This window comes from Trachemys scripta, chromosome 8, assembly GCF_013100865.1.
Source record: "Trachemys scripta elegans isolate TJP31775 chromosome 8, CAS_Tse_1.0, whole genome shotgun sequence".
Classification (NCBI taxonomy): domain Eukaryota; kingdom Metazoa; phylum Chordata; order Testudines; family Emydidae; genus Trachemys; species Trachemys scripta.
The window spans coordinates 98,824,639-98,852,062 of record NC_048305.1 but is presented as its reverse complement, the minus strand read 5'-3'; the positions used below and the strand labels follow the sequence as shown (position 1 = coordinate 98,852,062).

Below are 27,424 nucleotides of genomic sequence, written 5' to 3'. Positions count from 1 at the left end.
TCAGCCCAGCACATCCCAGTCTCTCTGCATCCAGGTGGGCTCTGCCTGCTCCCCCTCTCCAGCCCAGAGCCCCCCTGCTCCCAGCTGGGCATCTGAGATCACCGGCCCCAGGCCCCGCCTCTGTCCATTGTCTTCTCTCCAGGTAAACGGTTGTAAACTGGGGCCTCCTCTCCTCGCTTCTGTCCTCTGGCTGGAACCGGCTGGTCAGGTCACTGGGTCCTCACTCTGCAGCCCATTGTCCGCCCACTGGCCAGAACCGGCTGCGTCTCCTCAGCTGGGCCTCCAGGTCACCAGTCACTGGGGTATCCATCCTCCCGGCCATGGCCATCAGCTGGGTCCCCAAGTCCTCTCTCCGGTCCTCTGCAAAACACACTCCCTCTCCCCTCACCTCGTTAAACCAGCAATTCCCAGGGAAACTGAGTCTCACCCCGTCCGCATGCAAACCATTGAAACTCCATAGAAAACAAGAAAACCCCCCACTTCGTCACATCTACACAAATTGGGAAAAGTTAATTGAACATAGAGAAAATATCCTATTTCCCTACAAGTCCTCCCTCACCATTTTAATTCCTGCCTCCACCATCTTAAACGCCCTTCACATGTACATATAGTTTGTGGCTGCACAGTACTTCTGAATCCCTTTGGAAAGCTACATAGATCTTCTTTTCTTGAATTGGTTTAATTTCTGATGCAAACATTAGCAATGAGTCTGTTCATAGCACTGGGATTTTTGTACAACTGTCAATTGCATTGCATATTGAAGCTAGGTCCATTAATGACTATTAACCAAGATGGTCAGGGACACGACCCCATCCTTCCGGTGTCCCAAAACCTCTACCTGCCAGAAGATGGGACTGGATGACAGGGGATGGGATCACTCAATAATTGTCCTTCTCTGTGCATTCCCTCCGAAGCATCTGGCACTGGCTGCTGTTGAGAGACCAGTTACTGAACTAGATGGAGCATTGGTTTGATGGAGTATGGCCATTCTTATGTTCTTATCCTTTACTTAAAGCCAGTTTATGGCCTTGTGTCTGAACTGGTAGCCCTGAAACTGCTTATTGATGTCACTATTATGCTTCCATTTAGTTCTCTAGTCTATAGACATTTGAGATTCCAGCATTATTCTCTTTCCAAAGCCACAGAGGCAAAATCTGGCTAATTTATTTTTGTAGATTCATAGGCCAAGGCCAGAAAGGAGCCCTGTTATCTTCTCTGATCTCCTCTATAGCACAGGCCATAGAATTCCCCCAAAATAATTCCTAGAGCAGATCTTTTAGAAAAACATCCAATCTTGATTTAGAAATTGCCAGTGATGGAGAATCCACCATGACCCCCTGTAAATTGTTCCAGTGGTTAATTACTCGTACCCTCAAAAATAAATAAATAAATAAATAAATAAAAAAATATACCCCTTATTTTTAATCTGAATTTGTCTAGCTTCAACTTCCAGCCACTTGATCGTGTTATACCTTTCTCTGCTAGATTGAAGAGCCTTCTGTATAAATAACAACTGAAATTGCCCCACTTTGGTCTTGCACATGTGTAATGGATGTACATATCTTGTGTTCTAGCAATGATATATAATATAACTACACTCGTATGAGGAAAGCAGATATTATACTTTTATTAAACTAAGCATACCAGCTCTCAGTAGCTAGACACTTTTTTTTTTAGACTCAGTAGTTAGACTTTTTCTTCGAGTAGTGTCGGTGTGGGTGCTTCACTTCAGGTATGCATGTGCCCCTGTGCCTTTGATTGCAGATTTTTTGGTAGCAGTGCCTGTTCTGCCCCAACATGCGCCCTACATATCCTTGTGCCCTGTACCAAGGCTATATAGGGCTGCATGGGCGAACGGCCCTGAGTTCCTTCTCAACTTGCATCTATCACCAGCCTTCTTGGTGACTATCACTTCTACTTGAAGGGTTGGAGAGATGAGGGCTGTAGTGGCAGATCCTCTCTTTACTTTGTTATCCAAGAAGGTATTTTTATGACCTCATCCAAAGTTCTTACCTAAGATGTCCTCTGAATCATATCAAACAAACGATTCACCTCCCAGGTTTTTTCCTAAGCCGTATCAGTCTACACAAGAGTCTGCTTTTCATAGACTAGATGTTAAGAGGGTGTTAGCTTTTACTGGGACTGGACTTGGCCATTCACTAAGACCCCTAGACTCCTTGTTTCTATTGTAGTTAGGTACAAGGGAGCACCGTCTCTACTCAGAGACTTCCTAAACCGATCTCTGTATGTATTATTGCCTGTTACGGTTTCACTGAGGTTACACCTCCCTTAAGATTGACTGCACACTACTAGATCACAGTCTATTTCAGTAGCTCTGCTCAGATGTTACTGTTGCTGAAACCTGCAGGGTTGTAACATGGTTCTCTGTGCACACTTTTTCTGACTGCTGTGCTCTAATTCACACTGCAAGATCAGATGTGGCAGTAGGCATTGCATTTCTTTCTTCAATAATTGACTCTGTTCCAAAACTCCCACCTCCTTAAAGTATTACTGCTAGGGAATCACCTAAAATGGAGCCACCCACAAGGACACTACTTGAAGGAGGAGAGGTTACTCACCTTGCCCAGTAACTGGAATTCTTAGAGATATGTATCCCTATGGGTTCTCCACTACCCGCCCTCCTCCCGTGCTTTGGAGCTGCCTCTATGGACTTTGCGGTAGAGAAGGAACAGAGGGTGGCTTGATCACCCAGCCCTATATAGCCTCAGAACAGGGCATGAAGATGTGTAGGGCGCATGTGCGTGCAGAATGGGCACTGCTATCAAAAATCTCCGATCAAAGGCACAAGGGCACATGCACATCAAAAGTGGAACACTGACAGGGACACACATCTCAAAGAACTGCAGTTACTGCACAAGGTGAGAAGCCTCTCCTTTTTATTTTATTTTTTCCCCCCTGCATTCCCCCCCTCCTTTTTTTTTTTTTTTTTTTTTTTTGGTCAAAATGTTTTCTGTTGAGCCTCATAGGATCTTTTCCCCTCCATTTAATGGTATTGGCTATGCTGTTTTATTGAGCTGTAGATTATCCTATGTATTTTACTTCATTATAAACATAATGTTAAGAGATGGCAACAGCAAACTGAACAATCTCTTGTGTCAAAGGAATGACTCATATTAACTGGGTGAGGTTTGTTTTTTCTTTTTAAATTAAAACCCAATGGAAACTCATGGACCTTAATATCCCATCATTAAGTATGTAAAAACAGTATGTAAGTGATTGCCAAATGTCAGATATTGAAATCGAGGCACCCTATTACTGAATTATAAATAGCTCATGAAAAGTACAATATTGTCACTTTAGCTATTTGAATGCTTTTTAAATGTGTAAATATAACTGCTGCCTTTTCTTGTATTTTTCTATATGATTTATAGCAGACCTTGTTTGTCAATTTAGCTCTTTGTTGTTCATAACTCTGACAACTGGAAATTTGGGGAAATATTCTGCAAATGCCTCTTTAGGTTTATACTCAATAAAACTACGACTTACAATACATTAAAAAGTTAAAACTAAATTTAGCTGCTTGTGCTGGCTGATATTATAGTACTTATTGCTAGGAAATTTTGGTAAATCCTATCCACATACGGAGCAGAACTGCAAGCTACAATGGTGTATGTTTGGCGGCTGTTAGTGTGATTCCCCTGATTGTGAGGACAGGATTTTTTTTTTTTCCTGAGTCTCATGTTTATATTATAGACTTCGGCAAAAAGTTTCACCTGCGCTAGTAAGGGAAGCCGTGCTAAAAGCCTGCTGGCAACTACTATGATGTATTGTACTTGTGATAGCTAAGATTTTCAAACGCTAAGTCCTAATTTCAAAAGTCACTTCGGGTTTTTAAAAACAGGTTGAACCATCCCTAAGAGAAACATACAATATATATAATTGTCACAATACATAACTGATTAACTATAAAAGATTGATATGTTAATATTTTTAACATTTTTCCTTAAGGACCAAAGTAATGAGGAGAAGCACGCAGATGGACTTATAGTAAGTTTAAATCTAATCTGTTATCTCCCTTTATTTCTGCAGAACATGTGAACAGAGACCTGAATTTCCACTCATTTACAACAAACTTCCTTCTTTCTCTTATTCACTGCTTCAATTGTTTGTTTTTTTTAATTTGTTGAAACTTTAGCTTCTGCAGTTGGCCATCCATCATTACCATTAGGAAAACTATTTTCCAGGTTTTCTGCTTATCTTTTTAAGTGACTGTATTGTGAATGTATCCTTGTTTATTTTAACTTAAATTAAAATCTGCATGTGAACTAGATGTAAGGGGAAATGGTTGGGATAGACATAAGCGTATTATGTTGAATCTGACATACTTTATAAATAGAGTACATTTTGTTGCCCACATGCTATAAGTGGGGTGGTGTTTTCGATATGGTATTTTGCATCTGACACACAGAAATGAAAAAAAGATTCTGTTATTAAGTCTGCTTCAGCCATCTCATTTTTAATATAACTTCTCTCCTTTATCTTTGTTTTCAGTCCTTCATGACTTCTATTTCCTCTTTCTGTGTTTGTCATTGTTTATGAATCAAATTTGTATTGATATGGGACTGGTTGCTCTAGAACTTAATTTCCTAAAAACTGGATGTTCTTTTCGTTACAATCGACAATGTAATTTCTCATCCCTTAGTCTGTTCCTTCCATGGATTCTACTCTTGATATAATGTGTATTTCTGTTCAACATGTAAAAATTATGTGCACAAGCTTGAGGCATCATGACAAAAGTTATGCTTCTAAGCAATAGGAATATTGCTGAACAGCATAATTCAACAAGAAAAGTTTAACATACCAGTCATAAGTTAGTAGCAAAGTATACATCATTCCACTCCACTTAGAGCCCCTCCCTTCAGCCATCCCCAAGAGCCTTATCAAATTGTAGTGTGTCCTGAAGGCTTAAAAACTCAAGCTTTTTAAGCCAAAGTGGGAAGTGAATTCCAGAGCCAAGGGACCCTCACAAAGAACACCCCATCTGCCATGGCATGACTTGGCATGGGGAGAGGCAATCTCTCAGGTAGACATCAACACAAGCTGTAGAACTTATGCAGTTTTATATTTTTCTTCTTCTAAATGTAGCACTTTCAAAAACTGTAGAGACCAGCCCTTGTCAACATGCTTGAGATCTGGAAATGTGTTTATATATGAGCTCATCAGAACTGTGAACCTTTTTTGGAAACTTGATCTCATGACAATAAAGAGCAGATGCAGTCCAACAAAATGGGTTATTCTAATTGTGAAAGTAAATGTTTATCATGTAGATCTAGATCTGAAGGTGAAATTAGTTTTTCCTTTAAACTTTGAGAGTTTAGTGCTAGCAAAAGGTGCCGAATTGATTGCACAGGAGCTTGAGACTCCCCTCTACAGGTCCGGTGTAAAGCAAAGCAGGCTTGCTCACACTCCCTCTCCACTGTGGAGAGACCTTCTCTGGGGGTGAGAGGGTAGACCAGCTTTTATGCCCACTCAGTTTTTTGTGCATCTGAGGGTGCTAAAAGGGTGTCAGTTGTATAAAGTTTTTCTTACATGGACAATTTTTGGAAAGCGTAGGGGACAATTTCCTGGTGCAAGTGCTGGAGGAACCAACTAGGGGCAAAGCTTTTCTTGACCTGCTGCTCACAAACAGGGAAGAACTAGTAGGGGAAGCAAAAGTGGATGGGAACCTGGGAGGCAGTGACCATGAGATGGTCGAGTTCAGGATCCTGACACAAGGAAGAAAGGAGAGCAGCAGAATATGGACCCTGGACTTCAGAAAAGCAGACTTTGACTCCCTCAGGGAACAGATGGGCAGGATCCCCTGGGAGAATAACATGAAGGGCAAAGGGGTCCAGGAGAGCTGGCTGTATTTTAAAGAATCCTTATTGAGGTTGCAGGAACAAACCATCCCGATGTGTAGAAAGAATAGTAAATATGGCAGGCGACCAGCTTGGCTAAACAGTGAAATCCTTGCTGATCTTAAATGCAAAAAAGAGGCTTATAAGAAGTGGAAGATTGGACAAATGACCAGGGAGGAGTATAAAAATATTGCTCAGGCGTGCAGGAGTGAAATCAGGAAGGCCAAATCACACTTGGAATTGCAGTTAGCAAGAGATGTTAAGAGTAACAAGAAAGGTTTCTTCAGGTATGTTAGCAACAAGAAGAAAATCAAGGAAAGTGTGGGCCCCTTACTGAATGAGGGAGGCAACCTAGTGACAGAGGATGTGGAAAAAGCTAATGTACTCAATGATTTTTTTGCCTCTGTCTTCACGCACAAGGTCAGCTCCCAGATTGCTGCACTGGGCAGTACAGCATGGGGAGAAGGTGACCAGCCCTCTGTGGAGAAAGAAGTGGTTCGGGACTATTTAGAAAAACTGGACGTGCACAAGTCCATGGGGCCGGATGCGCTGCATCCGAGGGTGCTAAAGGAGTTGGCGGGTGAGATTGCAGAGCCATTAGCCATTATTTTTGAAAACTCATGGCGATCGGGGGAGGTCCCAGATGACTGGAAAAAGGCTAATGTAGTGCCCATCTTTAAAAAAGGGAAGAAGGAGGATCCGGGGAACTACAGGCCAGTCAGCCTCACCTCAGTCCCTGGAAAAATTATGGAGCAGGTCCTCAAGGAATCAATTATGAAACATTTAGAGGAGAGGAAAGTGATCAGGAACAGTCAGCATGGATTCACGAAGGGGAAGTCGTGCCTGACTAACCTAATTGCCTTCTATGATGAGATAACTGGCTCTGTGGATGAGGGGAAAGCAGTGGATGTGTTATTTCTTGACTTTAGCAAAGCTTTTGATACGGTCTCCCACAGTATTCTTGCCACCAAGTTAAAGAAGTATGGGCTGGATGAATGGACTGTAAGGTGGATAGAAAGCTGGCTAGATTGTCGGGCTCAACGGGTAGTGATCAATGGCTCCATGTCTAGTTGGCAGCCGGTTTCAAGTGGAGTGCCCCAAGGGTCGGTCCTGGGGCCGGTTTTGTTTAATATCTTTATTAATGATCTGGAGGATGGTGTGGACTGCACTCTCAGCAAGTTTGCAGATGACACTAAACTAGGAGGCGTGGTAGATACACTAGAGGGTAGGGATCGGATACAGAGGGACCTAGACAAATTAGAGGATTGGGCAGAAAAAAACCTGATGAGGTTCAACAAGGACAAGTGCAGAGTCCTGCACTTAGGACGGAAGAATCCCATGCACTGCTACAGACTAGGGACCGAATGGCTAGGTAGCAGTTCTGCAGAAAAGGACCTAGGGGTCACAGTGGACGAGAAGCTGGATATGAGTCAACAGTGTGCTCTTGTTGCCAAGAAGGCTAACGGCATTTTGGGCTGTATAAGTAGGGGCATTGCCAGCAGATCGAGGAACGTGATCGTTCCCCTTTATTCGACATTGGTGAGGCCTCATCTGGAATACTGTGTCCAGTTTTGGGCCCCACACTACAAGAAGGATGTGGAAAAATTGGAAAGAGTCCAGCGGAGGGCAACAAAAATGATTAGGGGTCTGGAGCACATGACTTATGAGGAGAGGCTAAGAGAACTGGGATTGTTTAGTCTCCAGAAGAGAAGAATGAGGGGGGATTTGATAGCAGCCTTCAACTACCTGAAGGGGGGTTCCAAAGAGGATGGAGCTCGGCTGTTCTCAGTGGTGGCAGATGACAGAACAAGGAGCAATGGTCTCAAGTTGCAGTGGGGGAGGTCCAGGTTGGATATCAGGAAAAACTATTTCACTAGGAGGGTGGTGAAACACTGGAATGCGTTACCTAGGGAGGTGGTGGAGTCTCCTTCCTTGGAGGTTTTTAAGGCCCGGCTTGACAAAGCCCTGGCTGGGATGATTTAGCTGGGAATTGGTCCTGCTTTGAGCAGGGGGTTGGACTAGATGACCTCTTGAGGTCCCTTCCAACTCTGATATTCTATGATTCTATGATTCTAAGTGTCTATTTGAACTTTGGAGTGAGTGTAAATGCAGACTTGGTTTAATGCTTGTTGTAAATATGGCATAACATTATATACATCGGAAATTATCTTTCCTATCTCCATGGGAGGGATATTGCTCTAAATGTAGCAGAACAGTTCTGCTATGTGGGATGGAGGAGAGAGGACATGCAGCAATATCATATAGCAGCACTCTCTCCGCAGTACTAGGGAGGGTTTGGAGATGTGGGCAGTTGGTCTGTAAGCATTTCCACTGGCTAAAATCCCCAACATAGGTATAGTGTAGAGACATTAACAACTTGTTTATAGACTGAGGTTGTAGTAATAGCCGTGTGTCATGATTTGTGGCTGTCCCCATTGACATAGTGGATTGTTTCTAAAATGCCACCGAAATTATGCTGTAGCACAAATTCCACGTCTGGTATGAAACCAGTTCAGAAAGCTTCATTGCCTTCGCAGTAAATCAAACACGGGTTGACATTGAGTGGGGTCTGAGACAAGATAACTTATTCATCACTTTCTCTGCGGACCATGAAGCTCACCACGTGTCCTCTACTGTAAATCCCTCACCCGGTAAACTTATCCACTCCGGGCAATGTGAGAGCCGACGACCATATAGTTGATCAAGCAAGTATTTAATTAATGGCAGATGTGGCATATCACGCAGTTTTGTCATGAGTTTTGCTACGCTTTCCTCTCTGCGATCACTGGGCAGAGCAATATTGCAGACAGCCAGTAACCATGGTAGAGGAGTAGATTTAAGTGTGCCTGAAATAACACACATGGTGGAATTTAATTGTATGTTGATCATCTTTGATGGAGACCAACATAAGATCTCAGACTTCTAAACAACTGTGTGAAACAGTAGAAATTCAGGATGAGTAACTCAAATTGAGAAGTTAAAAATCCCTGTTATAGGCTGAATGCAGTTTTCTGTGGATAATATACAAATATATTACTGATAATACTTCTGCATTTAATCATATGTGCAACTGGTGTGACCTGTTGAAGAGGAACTTTCAGCCTAGTGTAATTTCAAAAATCTATTTAACCCCACATAAATGGCTTCAGTAATGGGTATTCCACCAAAACCTAACACAAACTACTGTCAGTGCACTTTTGTATCATTCATTTTGAAAGCTTCTATCTTCTGCCTAGTTATGGAAGTTTTTTAGCAATATCTACATAAGCCATTGTCTCATGAACACTAAGACTTTTATTAAGAACAACTTTTGCGTTATAGTGGCACAGTAGTACCATTTTTGCTCAGAATAAGGCTTTCTGTTACAAACCTTGGTTACTGAGCTTTAATATCTTATCTGTTTAAAAACAGATGGGGCTGGCATGTGACCCAAATTGTCAGCCTATATGGAAATTTTGATTTCTAATATAAAAATTCCAATCCAGTGGGCCATGTTTGTTGCTGAGCTGTCAAATACTCAGTTCTGTGATACGGTTTCTTGGGGGAGAGTAGAATAATTAATGAAAATTTACAGGTGAGCAGTCCTGGAAATAGACAGTTAATTTGCTACTTGGGGTGGAGAGCCTTTGTGACAGTCAAAATATTCACTTTAAAAATTTGCTACTGATAATGTTCAGTAGTTCTTTCATAGTTGGGAAACACATTGAAGGTACTGGGTTAAGTTTTCTACTCTAGTGCTACAGCTTCTTAAAGGTTCTAACATGAGGTTTGAATTTAGATTTAGCCTGTTGAAAAGGGAGAAATGTTTTATTGAGGCTACGGATTTCCATATAGAAATTGGAAAGTAAGTTGAATAAAAGGAAGAGGAAAGATTTAAAAAAATGTTGAAAACTAGATGTTTGCTTTTTGTTTTCTGACATTACAGCCAAATGCATTGCCAGTGAACTCCTATGTACACAGAGGGTATGTCTATGCTGTGGAGATGTTTACACAGCTGGTCTTGAGCTTGAACCTAGGCTCTAGGACCCTGCGAGGTGGGAAGGTCCCAGACCTCAGGCTGCAGCCCGAGCTGGAATGCCTATATGCAGTTAATTAGACCCGCAACCCAAGCCCCACAAGCCCGAGTCAGCTGGCACAGGCCAGTTGTGGGTGTCTAATTGCAGTGTAAACGTACCCAGAAGGTCTTGTTATATTAATTTTTAAAACGGTTCAAGGAATGATAGTTTTGTATCCCTAATGCAAAGAGAAGGAACTGAGTCTAAACAAAAGTAGTAATGGATTCTTAACTATCACATATAAACTGGTCCTGTCAGAACTAGCTGTAGAGAAGCAATTTCTCAGAACCTTAGGAAGCTGCAGATTTCTCAACATTAGAAGGAGGAGAGCAGCTTCAATCTGAGCCAGGCAAATAACTGAATATGAATAACTTTGCTATCTTCAGTAGTCCACTGCCACCTAACATAACTAATACTCATTGAACTCTTTTACCACTAGATAAGGAAAAGGGAAGAGGGGGAGGCTATTACTGCATTTAGCCTGCATCAAAACGTGAAGGTCCCTAAACATAAAGGGGAGTGAAGTAATAGGCTAAAATAATGAGCATAGGCAGTACACCTCTACCCCGATATAACGCGGTCCTCCGGAGCCAAAAAAATCTTACCACGCTATAGGCGAGACCGCGTTATATCGAACTTACTTTGACCCCCCTGCTACTTGTCCCCTGACCACCCCTTCCAGAGACCCCCGTCCCTAATCACCCCCAGGACCCCACCCCCTACCCAACCCCCCCTGCTCCCTGTCCCCTGACTGCCCCGCCCCCTATCCACACACCCCCACCCGCTGACAGGCAGTAACCCGCATGGGCAGGAAGCAAAGCAGCCTGGCCCCAGCCCGCTCCACTCCGCAAGCTCCCAGCTGCAGCGCTCCGCTTCCCATTGCCGGGGAGTCGGGGAGGTTGGGGAAAGGACCCCCCTCCTACCCCCGTACTCACTGGCGGCGGGAAGCGGAGCGCTGCGGCTGGGAGCTGGCAGAGTGGAGCGGGCTGGGGCGGAGCTGGGCTGCTCCGCTTCCACCACTGCCAGTGAGTGCGGGGACGTTTGGGAAATGACCCTCGTCCCCCCCTCCCACCCCCCATACTCACCTGCAGCGGGAAGTGGAGCGCCGCAACCCCAGCCCACTTGGCTTTCCTTGCCCCAGCCCCAGCCTTGTCGCGGGGCGGGGCATGTTGGGGAAAGGTCCTGCACTCACCGGCAACAGCAGAAGCAGAGCAGCCTGCTCCACTCTGCCAGCTCCCAGCTGCGGCGCTCCACTTCCCGCTGAAGGTGAGTATGGGGGGCGTCCTTTCCCCAACCTCCCCACACTCACCGGCGGCGGGAAGCGGAGTGCCGTGGCCGGGAGCTGATGCGCTGATCTGCCGGAGCGCTGCTTTACCACGTTGTATGCAAACCCGTGTTATATCAGGTCGCATTATATCAGGGTAGAGGTGTAGTTTATTTTTTTAAACATCTATCTTTTTAAATAGGGCATTTGTAAAAACAAAACACAACCACCACAACGGGCCATGAAAATGCTCTGAAAATAGAGCAATAAATTTTAAAATGTTAAAGGTAAATCTGGACTTAGATAAATGAGAGAAAGTAAGTGTAGATTTTTAAAAGAGACAGAGAATTAATAAAGGTGAATAAGGAAGGATGAAAAACATATATAAGCAAGAAAAATAGCAACGGATAAAATCTCATATTGGCTCCTATCCCTAGTCCTTGTTTAGTTAGGCCCCAGTCTGGCATCAGGATTTTCTAGCACATCCATGCAGAGTTCTTGGGTATAAAATCTGCATGACCTTAAATAGCAAAATATTTGAGGTAGAGACAGGATCTACCTTTACATACCTACTTAATAACAAAAACGAATATAGCTAGACTTGGCAGAATTCAATTTTATATTTTTTTTATAATTTTGAGGATATCAAAGTTAAGTATTCTTTGAAAATTTAATTAGATTAAAAAGTGTTTACAGTTGCAGGAAATTGTCAGATAAATATTTGATAGTAGACAATGAACTTCAAAAAGTAAAGCTTTTTAAACTACTAAAACACAAATTGTCAATATCACATGTCAAAATACACAAAGTAAATATCCTTAAATCCAGAAAATAAACCTGTTTTTACTATTCACTGGTCCATTTGTAACCATCCTAATCCAAAAGTTTAAATCACTGGATTTTGACTCTACTAAATTCTCAAGCAGCATGTTTCTTTCTTTTTTTATCTCTAAATTTCAGTTATTGATAGAAATATTTTTTCATTGGTTTATGTGTGTACAGTGAGATTGATGTTTACCGATATTTACCAATAAAAAGCCAATCCTTCTAAGCCTAAATATAGCAGTCCAAGACATTTGCATGTAAAGAGGCAGGGAGCCATAGGTATATTATATAACAAAATATTAGAACAGTGAAGTGAGGAACAATCATACAAGCTGTTTGGCTCAAAGGCCCTTGCATTATATGTTTCTAAGATGCTTGTTCTGCTAGGACCTGATCCAGTATCTACTGAAGTTAATAGATTTCCATTGACTTGAATGAAAGTGGGGTTGGGTTCAGAGTGCCTGTGTTGAGATGAACACTGTAAATCCATGAAAAATGCTTTTTGTCAAAGGTATGCCCAGTAATGTGGTGGTGATTTTACAGTTTTATGTAGTTCCTTAGTGCAGTCTGGACAGTGTTTTGTTTTCTAAATGATAGTTTACATATCTGATGGTCTTGTTGAAAAATTAGGCTCACTTCTTCCTCTGTGCACACAATGGCCATTAATGGGAGTTGCAGGGAATTGTAGAAACTAAAGCAGGGAAACTAGTCTTCTTTACAGGAGAATTCAGGTTTACATCAAGTTGAGTTTTTAGTATATTTTAATTAAGTATTCTTTATAAAAAGTATTAACACTTGCAAAATAATTCATGTCTTCAACTGTTAATTTGTATGTCAAGTCTCTCTCAGGACTTTGCTGTCTTGCATTCAGGCATCTTCATACATGGAACACATTTTAGTGTCTATATTTAAAAAAAAAAAAAGCTTTAATTTATTTCTTTTTCTCAGAGTACTATTAACCCTGTTGATGCAGTATATCAGCCTAGTCCTTTGGAACCTACAGTGATCACTACAATGCCCACCCAGACTGTCTTACTTCCAGGTACAGTACACAGACAGATGGTTCAGTAAAAATATTCATGTGGTTTTTACATTTAGCTGGTTTAAGCTACTGTCTTGTTCTTTGTAGCATATTTGCTATGAATGAATGAAAACTATATACAATTGCAAAAAGGATGAAGGCTTATTTTTTAATGGGTTCTATCATCAGCATACATCTTCAGGCTTGTGAACTGGGTTATGTAGTCCATGTAACTATGGCACTTTAAGTACTCCTGTTCTTTTTATGGCACTTCGACTCTTTAATAAAAATGAATATTTTTGGTTGTCTTTTTCACTGATCTTTATCTTTGGCTTTGTTCATTTCAGTGCCAAAAAAAAAAAAGGGTCTTTAGAGACTATACATCTCAATTTTTTTAAAAGTTTGCAGGGAACGCTTTGCTATCGATTAGAGAGTTAACTTCCTTCTGTATATTCCTTTCTTCTTTATTCCTTTTCCCTATGGCAGTCCCCTTACTATGTCCCCTATTTGGATATATTGTATTACAGGAACAATATAATATGAAAATATATAAACCAGAAATTATAAAAGGGGTTTTTTTTTGGGCTGGGGGGGAGTAAGACTTTCTAACCAGCTTCATGGATTGATAAATAGAAAAGATGAACAGCAAAGAAGGAAATAATCATATATTTCTCTTTGAAGAATGGCAACAATTGTCTATATCATGGCTATCAAAGGTATTGTAAAACTAATAGGGGGTTTCCTTCCATACCAAAGCAGGGATCTGCACTTATATGTGTCTGTTTTCTTTTTATATATTGAAATACCTTCTAGAGCCTGCTCAGTTGTTGAAATCAGAGCAGCGACCTTCGTCCTTGGCAGTTGGGCCTGCAGTAACATCACTAGGAAACCATCAGATTCCAACACCAAATAGTACAGGTATAGTTCATGTTAAAGTATTAATTTTTTTAAATGTAAACTGAATTTTGTAGAATTTATATTTGATGTCATCTTTAGATAGAAGTCACATTGTATAATGTAAGTATAAAAGAAAAGCCATTTCTAGCTACATTTTCCCTTATCTTGAACTTTCACCTTAGCTGTCATTTTAATGCTGCTGATATTCAGTTGGACATAATTTTTTTAAATTACCCGTGCTAGTCCTACCCAAGTAAACTTCTAGGATTATTTAAACTAAATTTATCTTAAGTGTGTCACTTAAACAAGAGGAGCCCATTCAGCACATGACCATAGACTATATTTGCTCCTAATACCATACTTTATAATGAACTCACATCCCATATCTCCTGCACATGCAGATCTGTCTATCTCTGTAGTGATTGCCTGGCTGTCACTTACCTTGACTCTACTGAAATCCTCAACCATGCTTTCATCTCCCTTCCTTCCTTTTCTCTGGCCTCTAAAATTCTCTTTCCCCCTACCCCCAAATTTTAACATTTCCGTAATCCTACTGCCCTGGCTACCTTTTCACATATATAAAGGATTATGTTCAAATTGCCCTCAGCTTTAAATTGCTCCATGAGATCAACATTCATTTCAGGATGTGTTTAAAATCAGTTTTGCTCCACTCTATTTGAGGAACCGTACCTCTACATACTCCCTTCCTTTGCTTATCTCTATCCCTTCCACATTCTTGCTACTGTTGGTATGAGATTTTTGCTGTTTCAGCCATCAGAGACAGCCCCTCTGTCTTTAAGCCTCATGGACTCCTCCATCTCCTCTTATGTCGGAGGACAGCAAATAGGGTTTGTACCTTTTTAAATAATAGCAAGGTATTAACTGTGTAATTGTTTAATCTTGTAAACTATTTTGAGATAATGTATATAAAATATAAATTTGCAAAATTAAAGTGTTAATGATATGAAAGATATCTAAATCAAATTAATATTTTTTGAAATGTACAAGGTTTTTCTTGAGCATTGTAGCTTTCTATCTGCTAAAATTTAACATTCATAATTATCAAAATGCTGGAGTTGTAACTATTTAAGTTGTCCTTTACAATTTTGAATTCTTTATTAAACAGAGCTTTAGAATTCATATTTTCTCTATTTTCATAACCATTACAGTACTAATGGCCCAGCACTACAATATTTTAAAGAACTTTAACAGTGAGCATTAGTTTATATCTTAAATATACAGTATTTCTTTTACAAATACAATGATATAATTTTGCCTCAAACATAGCTTTGGAGTGTCTCATTTACTACTGTTGTTGTTTGCCTGGTCTTCAGATTAGTGAAGTGTGATCTAGTTGTTTTGCACTCAGAACCTAACTTGCCTTTTGGTTAGGACTGCTTCTGTATTGGGCATCTGACCCCTTCCTGTACAAAACATATCAACTCTGAATTACTAGACTGAGACTTAAGACATTCATCTAGCATATTAGACACACAGGAAAATGTGGTGCATCTGTGGTAGTAAAAAAATAGTTTTCAGACAAGTAGTGTATTTCTGCTCAGTAAATAGTGCTGCCTTAATTAACAGTTGTGCTTCATTACTTTATTTTAGACCTTCGATGTAACGGAATCTCTAGAATTTTGCAGCACTGATATTGTGAACCCAAGAACCTAAAACCATCTATTCTGTGTGTTTGAAGGATTGAAGGCAGGGTCAGAACCACAGTCAACTAGCACTTAAAAATACAGCCTAATTCACATTTATAATATCAACAATGCCAACAGCTGGCCATAAGGGTTTTTAAAAATTGCACTAGTGTTCACTTTTTAGTTCAAAAAAGGAATTATGGTCTTGTAAGAATGCCCAATTAGGCTTTTAAATTTGGAGTGGTGGTATGTGGTTAGGTGAACTTCCAAGCTATCACTGACTTCATGGGGAAATGGAACTTTTTTATTTTTAGAGGTTTAAAAGCTGACTAATATCCAGTCCTCTTCTCCCTCCCACCCATCCTCTTTTCCCTCTGTTGTCCCCCTTATACTTCTCCCTTTTGTCTCTAATATGACCCCCCCCCCAAAATGGGAAGAACATAGGAATTGCCTTTTTGGATCAGACATGAGGCCTATCTAGTCCAGTCTAGTCTAGACTCTTAATAGTGGCCAGCACCATTTGCTTCAGGGAAAGGTATTCGAACCCAGCAGTAGGCAGATCTGTCCCCCACATTGGGTCTCAGCCTGATCCCCAGTAGAGAGAGGCTTAAACACTGAAGTACGAGGTTTGATATCCCCCCTTCACAAACTTTTTGTTGTGGTGAATTATTCTTTATCAATACAAATATACAATTTCTATTTTAATCTTAAATTCTTGGCCTCAGATACTTAATGTGGCAGTGAGTTCCACAGTTTTGTGTAAAAAGCAACAGAGGGTCCTGTGGCACCTGTGAGACTAACAGAAATGTTGGCATATTGTGGGGCCATGCGGGTGCCCATAGCGGTGCCACTGGTCTGGAGGTATATATTGTCACCAAATTTGAAATAATTGTGCGTGAGGATAAAGTCACAGAGCTCAGCAATAAGTTGTGCTGTGTCATCATCAGGGCTGTTCCTGACAGCTTGTATTCCATCTGTGTGTGGGATGTTTGTGTAGAGAGCCTCTACATCCATGGTGGCTAGGATGGTGTTTTCTGGGAGGTCACCGATGCATTGTAGTTTTCTCAGGAAATCTGTGGTGTCACGGAGATAGCTGGGAGTGCTGTTTTGTGTGTTATATAAAAAGTATTTTTATTGGTTTTGAATTTTCCACCTTTTTAATTTAATTGAATGCCCCTTTATTATGAGACAGAGGGAACAAAGTTAGGTATCTACCTTCTAGAAACTCTTATGTCCCCTCTTATTCATCTTTTATAATGTAAACAATCCCAATCTTTTCAATCTTACTTCATATGAGAGTTTTTCCAGGCCCTTGATCATTCTTGTTGCCATCCTAACTCTGTGTCATCAACTGCCTGTGACAGTGTTTTTTGTTACCTTGAATTTTATAATAAAATTGCAGGTCTGATCATTTTTGGTAACCTAGAACAGAAGGCGAGGTAGCCCCTACATATGTGGCTATTTTTACGTTGGCTGTTCTTTGTCTCGGCAAGCCTCTGTTTTTTTATCTTTTGTTAGGAATGCCAGTGCCTAAAGTTGGGCTCCCAAATCCATATTTAGGCTCCTAAATAAATGTGACCTGATTTTTTTAAAAGATGTTGAGCACCTGCATTTCCCATAAACTTCATTGAGATTTCTTTAGGAGCTGTATGTTGTCACCACCTCTGACAAGTAGGCCTCATTTATTTAGGAGGCTACCCATTCTAACTTCAGGCACATAGTTTTGGAAAATTTTGGCCTTGTACTCTACCTCATTAGTCATTCCTGGTAACGTATTTTGTATTACCTGTTGTGTGAAATTACACATGTACCTGACTGATATTGATTCTTAATTTTATAGATTCTCCTAGTTTCTAAACTCTGCTAATGTCTTAATCAATTTGATTAATCTGGTTAGTGGATTAGAAATGGCTGGTTAAAGAAATCTGAGCTTTGAAAAAGCTTTATTGATTTTTAAATTTCATAGGAAGTGGGCAGTCGGCACCCAGCAGCAGTTTAACCTCTCCGAGCCACGTCAATCTGTCTCCAAATACAGTTCCAGATTTTTCTTACTCCAGCAGTGAAGATGAGTTCTATGATGCTGATGAATTCTATCAGAACAGTTCTTCCCCAAAGCGATGCATTGAGTAAGTAGTGAAAGAACACAGAGCCTTATTGAACAGAGTTTCTAGAAGTATAAGACGCTATCTGTGTGGGTGTTTGGGAGTAATCCTGAAACCCTGGATGTGTTTCCTAATAAGGAGTTCATGGTGTGTTTAGGTTTGGCAAGCTGGTCAGTGGTCTAGTCAATTGATTGACTATTATTTGATCACTGATAAATGTTCCAGCAAGAATGCCCTGCCCTGATGTAGCCTGTGGCTTGCCTTCTTTCATTTTTTAGAAGTTAATTTGATTGTCTTTTGCATTTTTCTGAGTTAACTGAGTTCTTTTAAGTTTTTTTTTTTCATTAGGTATAAGTATTTAAGGCCAAGTCTATTGGAGACCATAAGGTCTTACTCTTTTTGTTACTGTTCTAATAAATTAATGCTTTAAAATATTTGACCATTTTTTACATTTGACCAATATTTGACTTGTTAATTGACAAGTTATTTTTGGACTGGTTAAATGCCCAACCTGAGGTGTATTGCAGCAATTGGTAGATAACCAATGTCCTTACTTTCCTAACACCTCCATCTTTTTAAATTTTTTTTAATAATTTCTGTTTCCATTTACTCTTGCCATTTGGGGAATTTTGAGAGTAAACTAACTTTTTTTAATTATTGCTGTTCACCTTTGAGAAATAATAAATATATTTGAAACTATCCCTTTTGTGTGTGCATTTAGAATTTTTGTATGGGTTTCATTCTGAGTCCCACTTTGGAGATTTTACCCAATCATTAGGCTACATTCTGCTCGAAGTATTATATTATGTGAAGCTGCATATACCATTCTAGCTTCTGAATATTCCAGTGCCTTGTAATTTCTCCATAAATGCACTTCTCAAGTAATCAGCCCCCAGGTAAATGTTTAATTTAGTTAAATCCTAATATTTTGCCCTGAAATAAATGCTCTGAATCATGAGAACTTGATGCCTTTCTATAGCTCCTCAGGATCTGCAGCAGTCCTGACTCGCAGCAGCACAGGAAGTAGTTTGAAACGCCCAGACACCACAGAATCCCTTAATTCTTCCATGTCTAATGGGACAAATGATGCTGGTAAGAGAATTGCATTACCTCTTTTCTTCAGTATGAATCCAGGTATATTTATTGTGCAAAAAGGAGGGTTCAGTCTCTCTCATAATCTTAAGAGTAGGTGAATGTTTCAGCACTCGTGAAAGTTTCTTTTTATTTATATGGTTAAATCCTAAAATATTTTTTGTGATCTCTGTATTTTTCAACAAGGCTTTATTCAATGAAACGATAAAGAAAATTCATCTGTATGTTAAATAAAATATGTGCTCTGTTAGGACTTATTGATGTAAGTTCTATTTTGAATATTGTATTTTTTGGGGGGGATATTTTAAGAAACATAATGAGCAGAGTTGACTTCTTTTTTAGATCTCTTTGATCCTCTTGATGATAGAGATGATGATGGTGAAGGAGAGTCAGTGGAAGAACATAAGAGTGTTATTATGCATCTTTTATCACAGGTTAGACTAGGAATGGATCTAACAAAGGTAAGACTCAAAGGCAGTACTTCATGAAAAATCTGAATGCTGTGTAAATGGAATATTGCTACAATATTGTGTTGGGTGAGGCTTTTAATGAATGAGGGTGTTTTTTAGGATATTACACTTCTGATACTATTGCAACTGTATATTTGTTGTTCTGATAAGTTTTAACTGTTTCAGCCTTCCTATAGATTAGTCTTTGTGCTGTTCCTTTAGTGGATCCGTCTCAATGTGGATAAGTTTAATGCTGACAACACTAATTGAATTACTAAATCCCATGAGCTGGGGAAGCAATTTACCAGCGAAAGTGATCATTTGCTCATTCTGATCCCCTAGATCATTTGTGATCCCCTAAACTACCCATGGAGTTGGGATAAGAGAAGGAAGATCTGTAGAGGCAGTACCTTTCCTCCTGCCTCCTCTTGTCCTCATACCCCAAAGCAGAGATGCACAAGATCAAGGTGTCCTTGTCAAATTAACAAGTGTTTGATCAGTTTCACCACTGCTGTTTAGTTTTAGGCAACTGTGAAACTGACAAGAATTATGTCCAGAACTTTTTCAGTCTGTGGCATCATGGCGGCCTGCCAGGAGGACTGCTGAGGACTTGGGTAGCTCTGAGTCCTCGGTAGCTCACAAGCCCTGGGAGAGCTGGCTTCCAGGCGCCCTGGCTCCCTGGCAGTGTGCCAGGAAGTCAAGATCCTCGACAGCTTGTTTGCTTGGCTGAAGGGGAGTCTGGGAGAACTGGCTGCAAAGTTGTGAGGCTCCTATCTTAGTAAGCAGCTGAGGTGCCAGTGGACAAACTGGCAGGAAATCAGTTCTGTTGGAAATTCCCTAGAATCTGTTTCTGTGAAAGGATTTGATTTCAGTGAATCAGCAAATTCTGACAAACGTTTCAATTGAATTTTTCCAACCAACTCTGCGTAACACCAAGTGTGTGGCTAGATGCTTAAATAATCCATGATTTCCTGTCTCACAAATCACAGCACGGGAGTGGAATAGAGAAGCAGTTGATCCTCAGATGTTTTTGTTAATATGGCTGTAGTTTCATGGCACAGATTTGAGCTTCACAGTATGTTTTTGGATCATATATTTAAATTTTTGTAGAGGCCGTATGATAAATTTATGCAGTTACCCTTTAAATGTGAACTGTCTGCGTATATGTAAGATAGTGTTGTTAACAACAATCTCCATTTACTCGTGATATATAGAGGTCTGTTTTGCTTTTATTTCTTTTTGTACATAACTTTAGTTACCTTTATTGCTCAGTAAGTAATTAATGTTGGTTCATCTTTAATTCCCTTCTCTAGTTCCCTGAACCTGATGGGTTTTTAGCAATATGTCAATACTGTGGAGTTGGCGTTCTCTAGATACTAAAATACTAGCGTTCTAAGAGTTTTGAAGTATTGTTCTTTCTTCAGGTGGTTCTCCCAACTTTTATTCTGGAAAGAAGATCACTTTTGGAAATGTATGCTGACTTTTTTGCACATCCGGACTTATTTGTGAGGTATTTGATTTAAGTACAGTATTAATCAGTTCTGATATTGCCTTGTGCAGTTTCAAGAGTATATGCTTACTGTTTTGAAGAATGTTTGATCTTTATCCAAACTATGAAAAGTGCATCTATATACCATCTAATGTGCCTTTCGTTTTTCAAAAAGCTCTTCTCAATCTGAGTTTAAAGAAAAAAACACTGGAGTGTTAATTTTATATCTTACTCTTTCAAACAGCAGTGGCTTACTTTACTGTTCAATAATGATACTTTTTCCCTCCTCTAGTATTAGTGACCAAAAGGATCCAAAGGACCGAATGGTTCAAGTGGTTAGATGGTACCTCTCAGCTTTTCATGCGGGAAGGAAAGGATCTGTTGCTAAAAAGCCTTACAATCCCATTTTGGGCGAGATTTTCCGGTGTCATTGGATATTGCCAAATGCTGAAAATGAAGATAATATGGTTAGTTTTGGGGTGGTGTTCTTTACTGCTTAAAATGTGTGCTAATAATTCCTCTAATCTCTGAGTAGAACGGCATGGGGTTTGTACCGGGGGCAAACCATGTAAAATATTGTGATTCCTTTCCTAATGGAAGTTTCCCCACCCTCCTTTTTAGGGCAGACTTCTCAAATGTGTGTTATTTTACAAACAATATGTAATTTCAGTAGTTAATTTCTTAAGAATCCTTTGACAAGCAGAAAGTATTCTGTGTTAATTCCGTCCAGTTCCAAGGATACATTCCTTGGTCTTAAGAACTGCAGATTTAGTCATTTTTCTAGTCCCTTGCAGTCTAGATCAGCAGCCTTAACAGGGTTTCCTCTTTACCACTTGGAGCCAGACCTTTGACCCTAAACTGGATTCATTTTCCTCTTAGAAATCTTACTTATGATTTTGAAGGCTAGAGCATTTCCTATTTTAAAATCTTTCCAAAGATCTAGATCCTGAGATTAAATGACAGGGAAAGAGATGGTCAGAAATCCAATTCTGCAACTCTCTCTTCCTCCTGCAGAGTGCTCAGACATGGCTGTCAGATAAAGGCCATGAATTGCAGCACTCCTCTGGTCACAAACAGAAAGACCAGCTCTGTTGTCCAGTCAAAGTCTGGGCAAGCGCAGCCTGAAGCATTCTGATGTGTCAGCTGTGTGCGTGGACCAAAGGCAGCAAGACACCCTTCTGCTGCTAGAGGAAAGGCTGCAGCAGTTTAAAATGCAGCATCTCAGGTTCCATGAGTGCCAACTTCTCAGATCCTCCTAGCTCACCCAGACTTCCCCAGCCTGAAAGGTGTAAAATGTATCACAGGGGGTTTAGATAGCAAGGTGTGAACTCAGAAGTCATCTATCCTAGATATTTGTAAGCCATCACTGTAATCCCTGAGCACCTTCCAAACACTATATATGTATCTATAATCAAATTGATTCCGGAAATTGGGATGTTCTCCAAAAGGCCCAGCATCAGTGGGTTCATACCTTTCCTCTTCAAACCAGCAAACCGACAACTATATTGAAGCTGCACCATGTTAAGATTCTAAAATTGTGTTAAGTGATGGATAGTTCTCATTAGAAGCTACTTCAATGGACCATGTCCCAGATATTTTTGAAAACTGTATGTACCATGTCAAATGAAGGCAACTCTTAACTTGTTTGCAGGAGCCTGTTTCAGAGGGACCAATTCCTTGGGTTACCAAAAACAGTGTGACGTTTGTAGCAGAGCAGGTCTCTCACCACCCTCCAAGTAAGTTGCTATGCTACTGGACTCTTATACTATTGGACAGGAACTGATTAACAGTGAAGTAAGTTTTTAAGTTTTGACCTTGAATTAACATGTTCTGTTTAGCAATGAATTTTCAATCTGAAATTTTTCTCTCCTTAGACCATTTTTCTGGGAAGTAAATTGCAGTCTCGCTCTTTCTCTTCACCCCTTTCACCTCCCCTGCAGTATCTTGTAATTTATTTGAATGTAAAAATTGCTTCTAATTATTTTAAATGTCTTGTATTCTTACTTTTTTTTCTTAAGTTTCAGCGTTTTATGCCGAGTGTTTTAGCAAGAGAATACAATTCAATGCTCACATCTGGACCAAGTCAAAATTCTTGGGGATGTCTATTGGTGTTCATAATATAGGGCAAGGTAAGTGCGTATATGTAGTTTAAAAGGTAAACTCTTGAGCTAACAGTTTCTTAATGCTCAATTTTAATTGTGTAGAAAAAGCAATTTCTACAAACTTCTTGCAATGTATTACTCATTCTCAATAAAATTACTGATGACTTGACCGAGTAGCTGCTGAAGCAGTCTTGTCAGTGGCTTGAGACCCGGGATCCATTTCCAATGCATCACGAACTCAGCTTGTCCCTGAGTGAGCCACTTTTCAGAGGTGCTGAACGTCCGCACCTCCCATTGACAGCAGTAGGAATTATGGGTGCTCGGCCCCTGTGAAAATCAGGCCTTTAACCTCTTTATTTTTGTAATACTTAATTTGTCAAGTGCTTTGAGATTTCTATATGAAATGTCCTCTACAAGTGCTGCTGATTATTAGTACAGTGGTAATTTTTTCTTTCTGACAGGTTGTGTGACATGCCTAGATTATGATGAGCACTATATTTTGACTTTCCCCAATGGTTATGGAAGGCAAGTAAATGCTATACCTCTTTGTCTTTTTAAAAATTTTTGAGATGGCAGTGAGCACCTCTTTCTTTTAAGTTTTTGAAAAGTGCAATTGTTTATCATTGCAGATCTATTCTCACAGTGCCATGGATAGAACTGGGTGGAGAATGCAGTATTAGTTGCTCAAAAACAGGCTACAATGCTAACATCGTCTTCCACACAAAACCTTTCTATGGAGGAAAGAAGCATAGAGTTACAGCTGAAATTTTGTAAGCTTTTTTTTCTCTCTTTCAGTCTTGCTCCATTTGTGTAAATGCTCACAATTGTTTTTTCATAGAAAGAGTAATTTAGATGGCTGTACTCAAGATCTCCAGCTATAGCAAAAGATTGTATCCAGGTCATTGTTCCCAGTTGTGGGCCACCAGATTAGTCTGAGCATATCAAGTCAGATGATGTGCATTAGGATGGAAGGAAAGCTGCTTGAACCTGGATCTGTCATGCCCTACTGCAAAAATGTTCCTGACTCCTTTTGCAGGAATGGACAGATCCTGCCCATATACCAAAATAGTTATTATATTTTACATACCTAGCAGCAAAACCTTTATTGTGGAAACGATTATGCTTTAGTTCCACTCCTAAAAGATCTTTTCTATAATGTTGCTGACTTAGAATAGCGTCTCCGTTTCACCCTGGGCCTCTGTACAGGGAGTCTAATAAAACATTGATTTGTAGTTAAATTCAAGCTGCTTGTGGTTACAGACTGTCTGTGCACATGATCAGGTCACTCATACTTTCATTTTTCCTTCCCCTATTTGTCATACACACTTGTTGCATCATCTTAAATTAGATTGTAAACTCTTCAATACAGGCATTCTTTTACTTAGTGTTAAATCAGCACCTAGCACAGTGGTGGACAAACTTTTTGGCCCAAGGGCCACATCTGGGTATGGAAATTATATGGCGGGGCTGGGGTGTGAGAGAGGGCTCTGGGGTGGCGCCAGAAATGAGTTTAGGGTGTGGGTGCGGGCTCTGGGATGGGGGTGCAGGCTCTGGGAGGCGCTTACCTCAAGCAGCTCCTGGAAGCAGCAGCATGTCCCCCCTCTGGGTCCTACATGTAGAGGCAGCCAGATGGCTCTGTGCGCTGCCCAGTCTGCAGGCGCCGCTCCTGCAGCTCCCATTGGCCGTGGTTCCTGGCCAACAGGAGCTGTGGGGCCAGCAGTTGGGGCGGGGGTAGCATGTGGAGCCCCCCTGGCTGACTCTACGCATAGGAGCCAGAGGGGGGACATGCCGCTGCTTCTGGGAGCCGCGCAAAGCGGGGCCTCGAGGGCCACATTAAAATGTCTGAAGGGCCGAATGTGGCCCCCGGGCTGTTTGCCCACCCCTGATCTAGCATCATGGGAGCCTCAATCGTGACTGGGGACTTTACTGTAATACAAATAATTAAGGGGACAGAGGGAGGCTGACAAAGGGCTGTACATTAGATTGCTAGTTTGACTGTTTATGGCAACGTGTATATTAATGCATCCTATTCTCTTAGCTGTACTTTCAGGCTGTCTGGGGTTTTCATATGATAGGCCTAAAAGCGTTAGACAACCAAATCTCATTGCATTTCAGTGGGATTTGGACACATTCAATCTTCAGCCTCTGAAAATCCTGCCCTGTGTTACTAGTTTTCCACAAACTTTTTGTTTTAGCTTTGTGAATTGAATTTAGTAATGTAGGGCTTGTCTAGATTAGGGTAATGTGCACTGGAGTAGAGACACTGCTCTGGATCAAAACGTGTTTTACACTGGCTCAGCCAATCTAAGAGTTTGTACCAGTGCAGTTACACCAAAACAAAACACACTTCTCTCCCACTTTTCCCATTTGTAAAATGGAGATAATACTGTACTTCTCTATTGACACTTTCTATTCTTTACTTCAAGCACTGCCTTACTATTTATATGTATAGTACCTAGGACAAGAAGGACCTGATCCTGAGAGGGGGGGTTGTAGTGCAATAATGAACTTATTTTCCTTTTTCTTTCATTTAGTTCTCCTCATGACAAGAAATCCTTCTGCTCAATTGAAGGGGAATGGAATGGTGTCATGTATGCAAAATATGCAACAGGGGTAAAGCAACTTGTCTTGTTTTTACTCTATCAGAAACAGTGTGTTCAGATATTTGTGTTGCTGGCAAATCAGAATATGCCATTGCATTTTGTATGTATATTTATGGATGGAAAATACTGACTTTGTATGTTAAGGGACTACTGTAAAAGTTGCACTCCTGCTTTCTGTAAATGATGGCTTTAGGTCCAAACTAAGGATCTGGTAAAGGAAGAGTGGGGCACCTGGAACTCCTTTACAGCAGTAGTTAAGGTACTAAAAGCACAGGGCGAATGGTCCTGTGAAGCTGTCTGAAAGCTCATAATTGAATTTTTTTCACACTGGATTAAAATTGCTCTGAAGGTAGCTGAACGCTGTAGGCTTTTGCTACAGAAATCTATAAGAAAAACTTAAAGCAAGAAACAGATCTCTATCTGTCCTCTGCCAGGAAATGTATTGTATGAACAAAGCGTAGCCTACACTTTAAATTTTTCTTTATTTTTAAACACAGTAACAGCAGAATAACTTTCTCTCTTTAGGAGAGTGTAGTCTTTATCGATACCAAGAAAATGCCTACAATTAAGAAGAAGGTAAAGAAACTGGAAGACCAAGAGGAATATGAATCCCGCTGGTAAGAGCTTCATTAAAGTGACAGTTGAAGGCTTCTTATCTTGTTCATATGTCTGAGGATTTTTTTTTTTTTTTTTAGAAATAGAACTTCTGTAAAAACTGAGTATAGTTTGGGTAAATTTAACTATGGGGCTATAGCTGATAGTTCAGGTGCTAAATTAAAGTGTTTCCCAAATAAGTACAAATGAACCTGAACTTGGACCTCAGAATTCTTTCTTGAGTTAGTTGTAGCAACATGTTAAAGGCTTTCCAGATTTATTTAGTGATCAGATTCAGTAAAAATTTTGCTATAGCCTAGTAGCACTGCTTCCTCCCCTAGATCAACATCTGAAAATAATAGCCTCTATTTCTTTAGCCTATGGAAAGATGTAACTTACAACTTAAAAATCAGAGACATTGATGCAGCCACAGATGCAAAGCACAGATTGGAAGAAAGACAGAGAGCTGAAGCTAGAGCCAGAAAGGAGAAAGAGACATCATGGGAAACAAGGGTGAGCTTTTATTCAAATAATGTAAATCTGAAAGGCTTTTATCCTTTAAATTGAAGTAGTAACAACAAACACCAAATATATGGTTTCCATTATCAGCACCCCCAGTGTAAAAAATTGTTCCAGCACCCCTGACCTATGTTCTGCCTCATTCTTTTCCAAAAAACTTACATTTACTTATTTTCTTCTAGTTATTCCATGAAGATGGAGAATGTTGGGTTTATGATGAGCCACTATTGAAACGACTTGCTGCCACTAAACATTAAGTGGTTATAAAAACCTAAAACATTCAGGTCTTTGCTTAGTGAATTTTACAACTACAAGATAAATTTATGACTATCAAGTACTTTATTTTGGAGATCCTGTCCCCTCCAGTTACAGTGGTTCCTATCTCAGGGATACTGGATTTAATAATGCTGATGAACAATTAAAGCAGGAAATGTCTTAACTATTTGACAGTCATATAGTAGCTTTGGACTTTACCATTCAGATTGTGTATTCAAGCTTCAAAGACATGATGGCTGAGCCCTCACACATGCTTCAGAAGCATCAATGAACCCTGGGCCTAAGTCATGGGAAGCATACTTGGTATAACCACTGTAAAGGACATAGTTGGTATCAGTTGCATAATATTCTGGGGGTCTACATATATAAATATATATATAAAAAAATGCAAGACTTCACTTAATTAAATCCAGTTAACATTTTTGATGTGTAAATATGAGGATTCCTTTGATTGGACAGTTTATTAGAAATCTACATAAATGTTATTTGCCACCTGTATGATAAAAATCAAACCTTTTGGCATTTGTCTCACCCAAAATAACTTTTTTATTTTAGAAATTAAAATGTAACCATAGACTACAATTGAAATACTCAGTGCATCTTAAAGCTTCATAAAATAGATTTTTCAAACT

The 27,424-nt window shown here is 40.1% G+C and overlaps 1 protein-coding gene across 7 annotated transcripts in view; it reads left to right on the top strand.

Moving 5' to 3' along the window:
- OSBPL9 (oxysterol binding protein like 9) overlaps nt 1–27,422 on the top strand; it is a 117,137-nt gene extending 89,715 nt beyond the window's left edge. For 5 of the 7 annotated variants that reach the window (XM_034778606.1, XM_034778603.1, XM_034778610.1 and 2 more), the window contains 16 exons: nt 3,970–4,008; nt 12,951–13,044; nt 13,837–13,941; nt 17,533–17,692; nt 18,648–18,760; nt 19,103–19,221; nt 20,634–20,719; nt 20,991–21,165; nt 22,350–22,434; nt 22,717–22,827; nt 23,262–23,325; nt 23,430–23,570; nt 25,335–25,413; nt 25,929–26,020; nt 26,375–26,510; nt 26,699–27,422. In XM_034778606.1, coding sequence (XP_034634497.1) covers nt 3,970–4,008; nt 12,951–13,044; nt 13,837–13,941; nt 17,533–17,692; nt 18,648–18,760; nt 19,103–19,221; nt 20,634–20,719; nt 20,991–21,165; nt 22,350–22,434; nt 22,717–22,827; nt 23,262–23,325; nt 23,430–23,570; nt 25,335–25,413; nt 25,929–26,020; nt 26,375–26,510; nt 26,699–26,773 — 1,674 coding nt within the window. In that variant the 3' untranslated portion in view covers nt 26,774–27,422. The remainder of the gene's footprint in view (nt 1–3,969; nt 4,009–12,950; nt 13,045–13,836; nt 13,942–17,532; nt 17,693–18,647; nt 18,761–19,102; nt 19,222–20,633; nt 20,720–20,990; nt 21,166–22,349; nt 22,435–22,716; nt 22,828–23,261; nt 23,326–23,429; nt 23,571–25,334; nt 25,414–25,928; nt 26,021–26,374; nt 26,511–26,698) is intronic. The other 2 variants (XM_034778607.1, XM_034778609.1) reach the window with 1 other exon arrangement.
- Nucleotides 27,423–27,424: the final 2 nt, after the last annotated feature.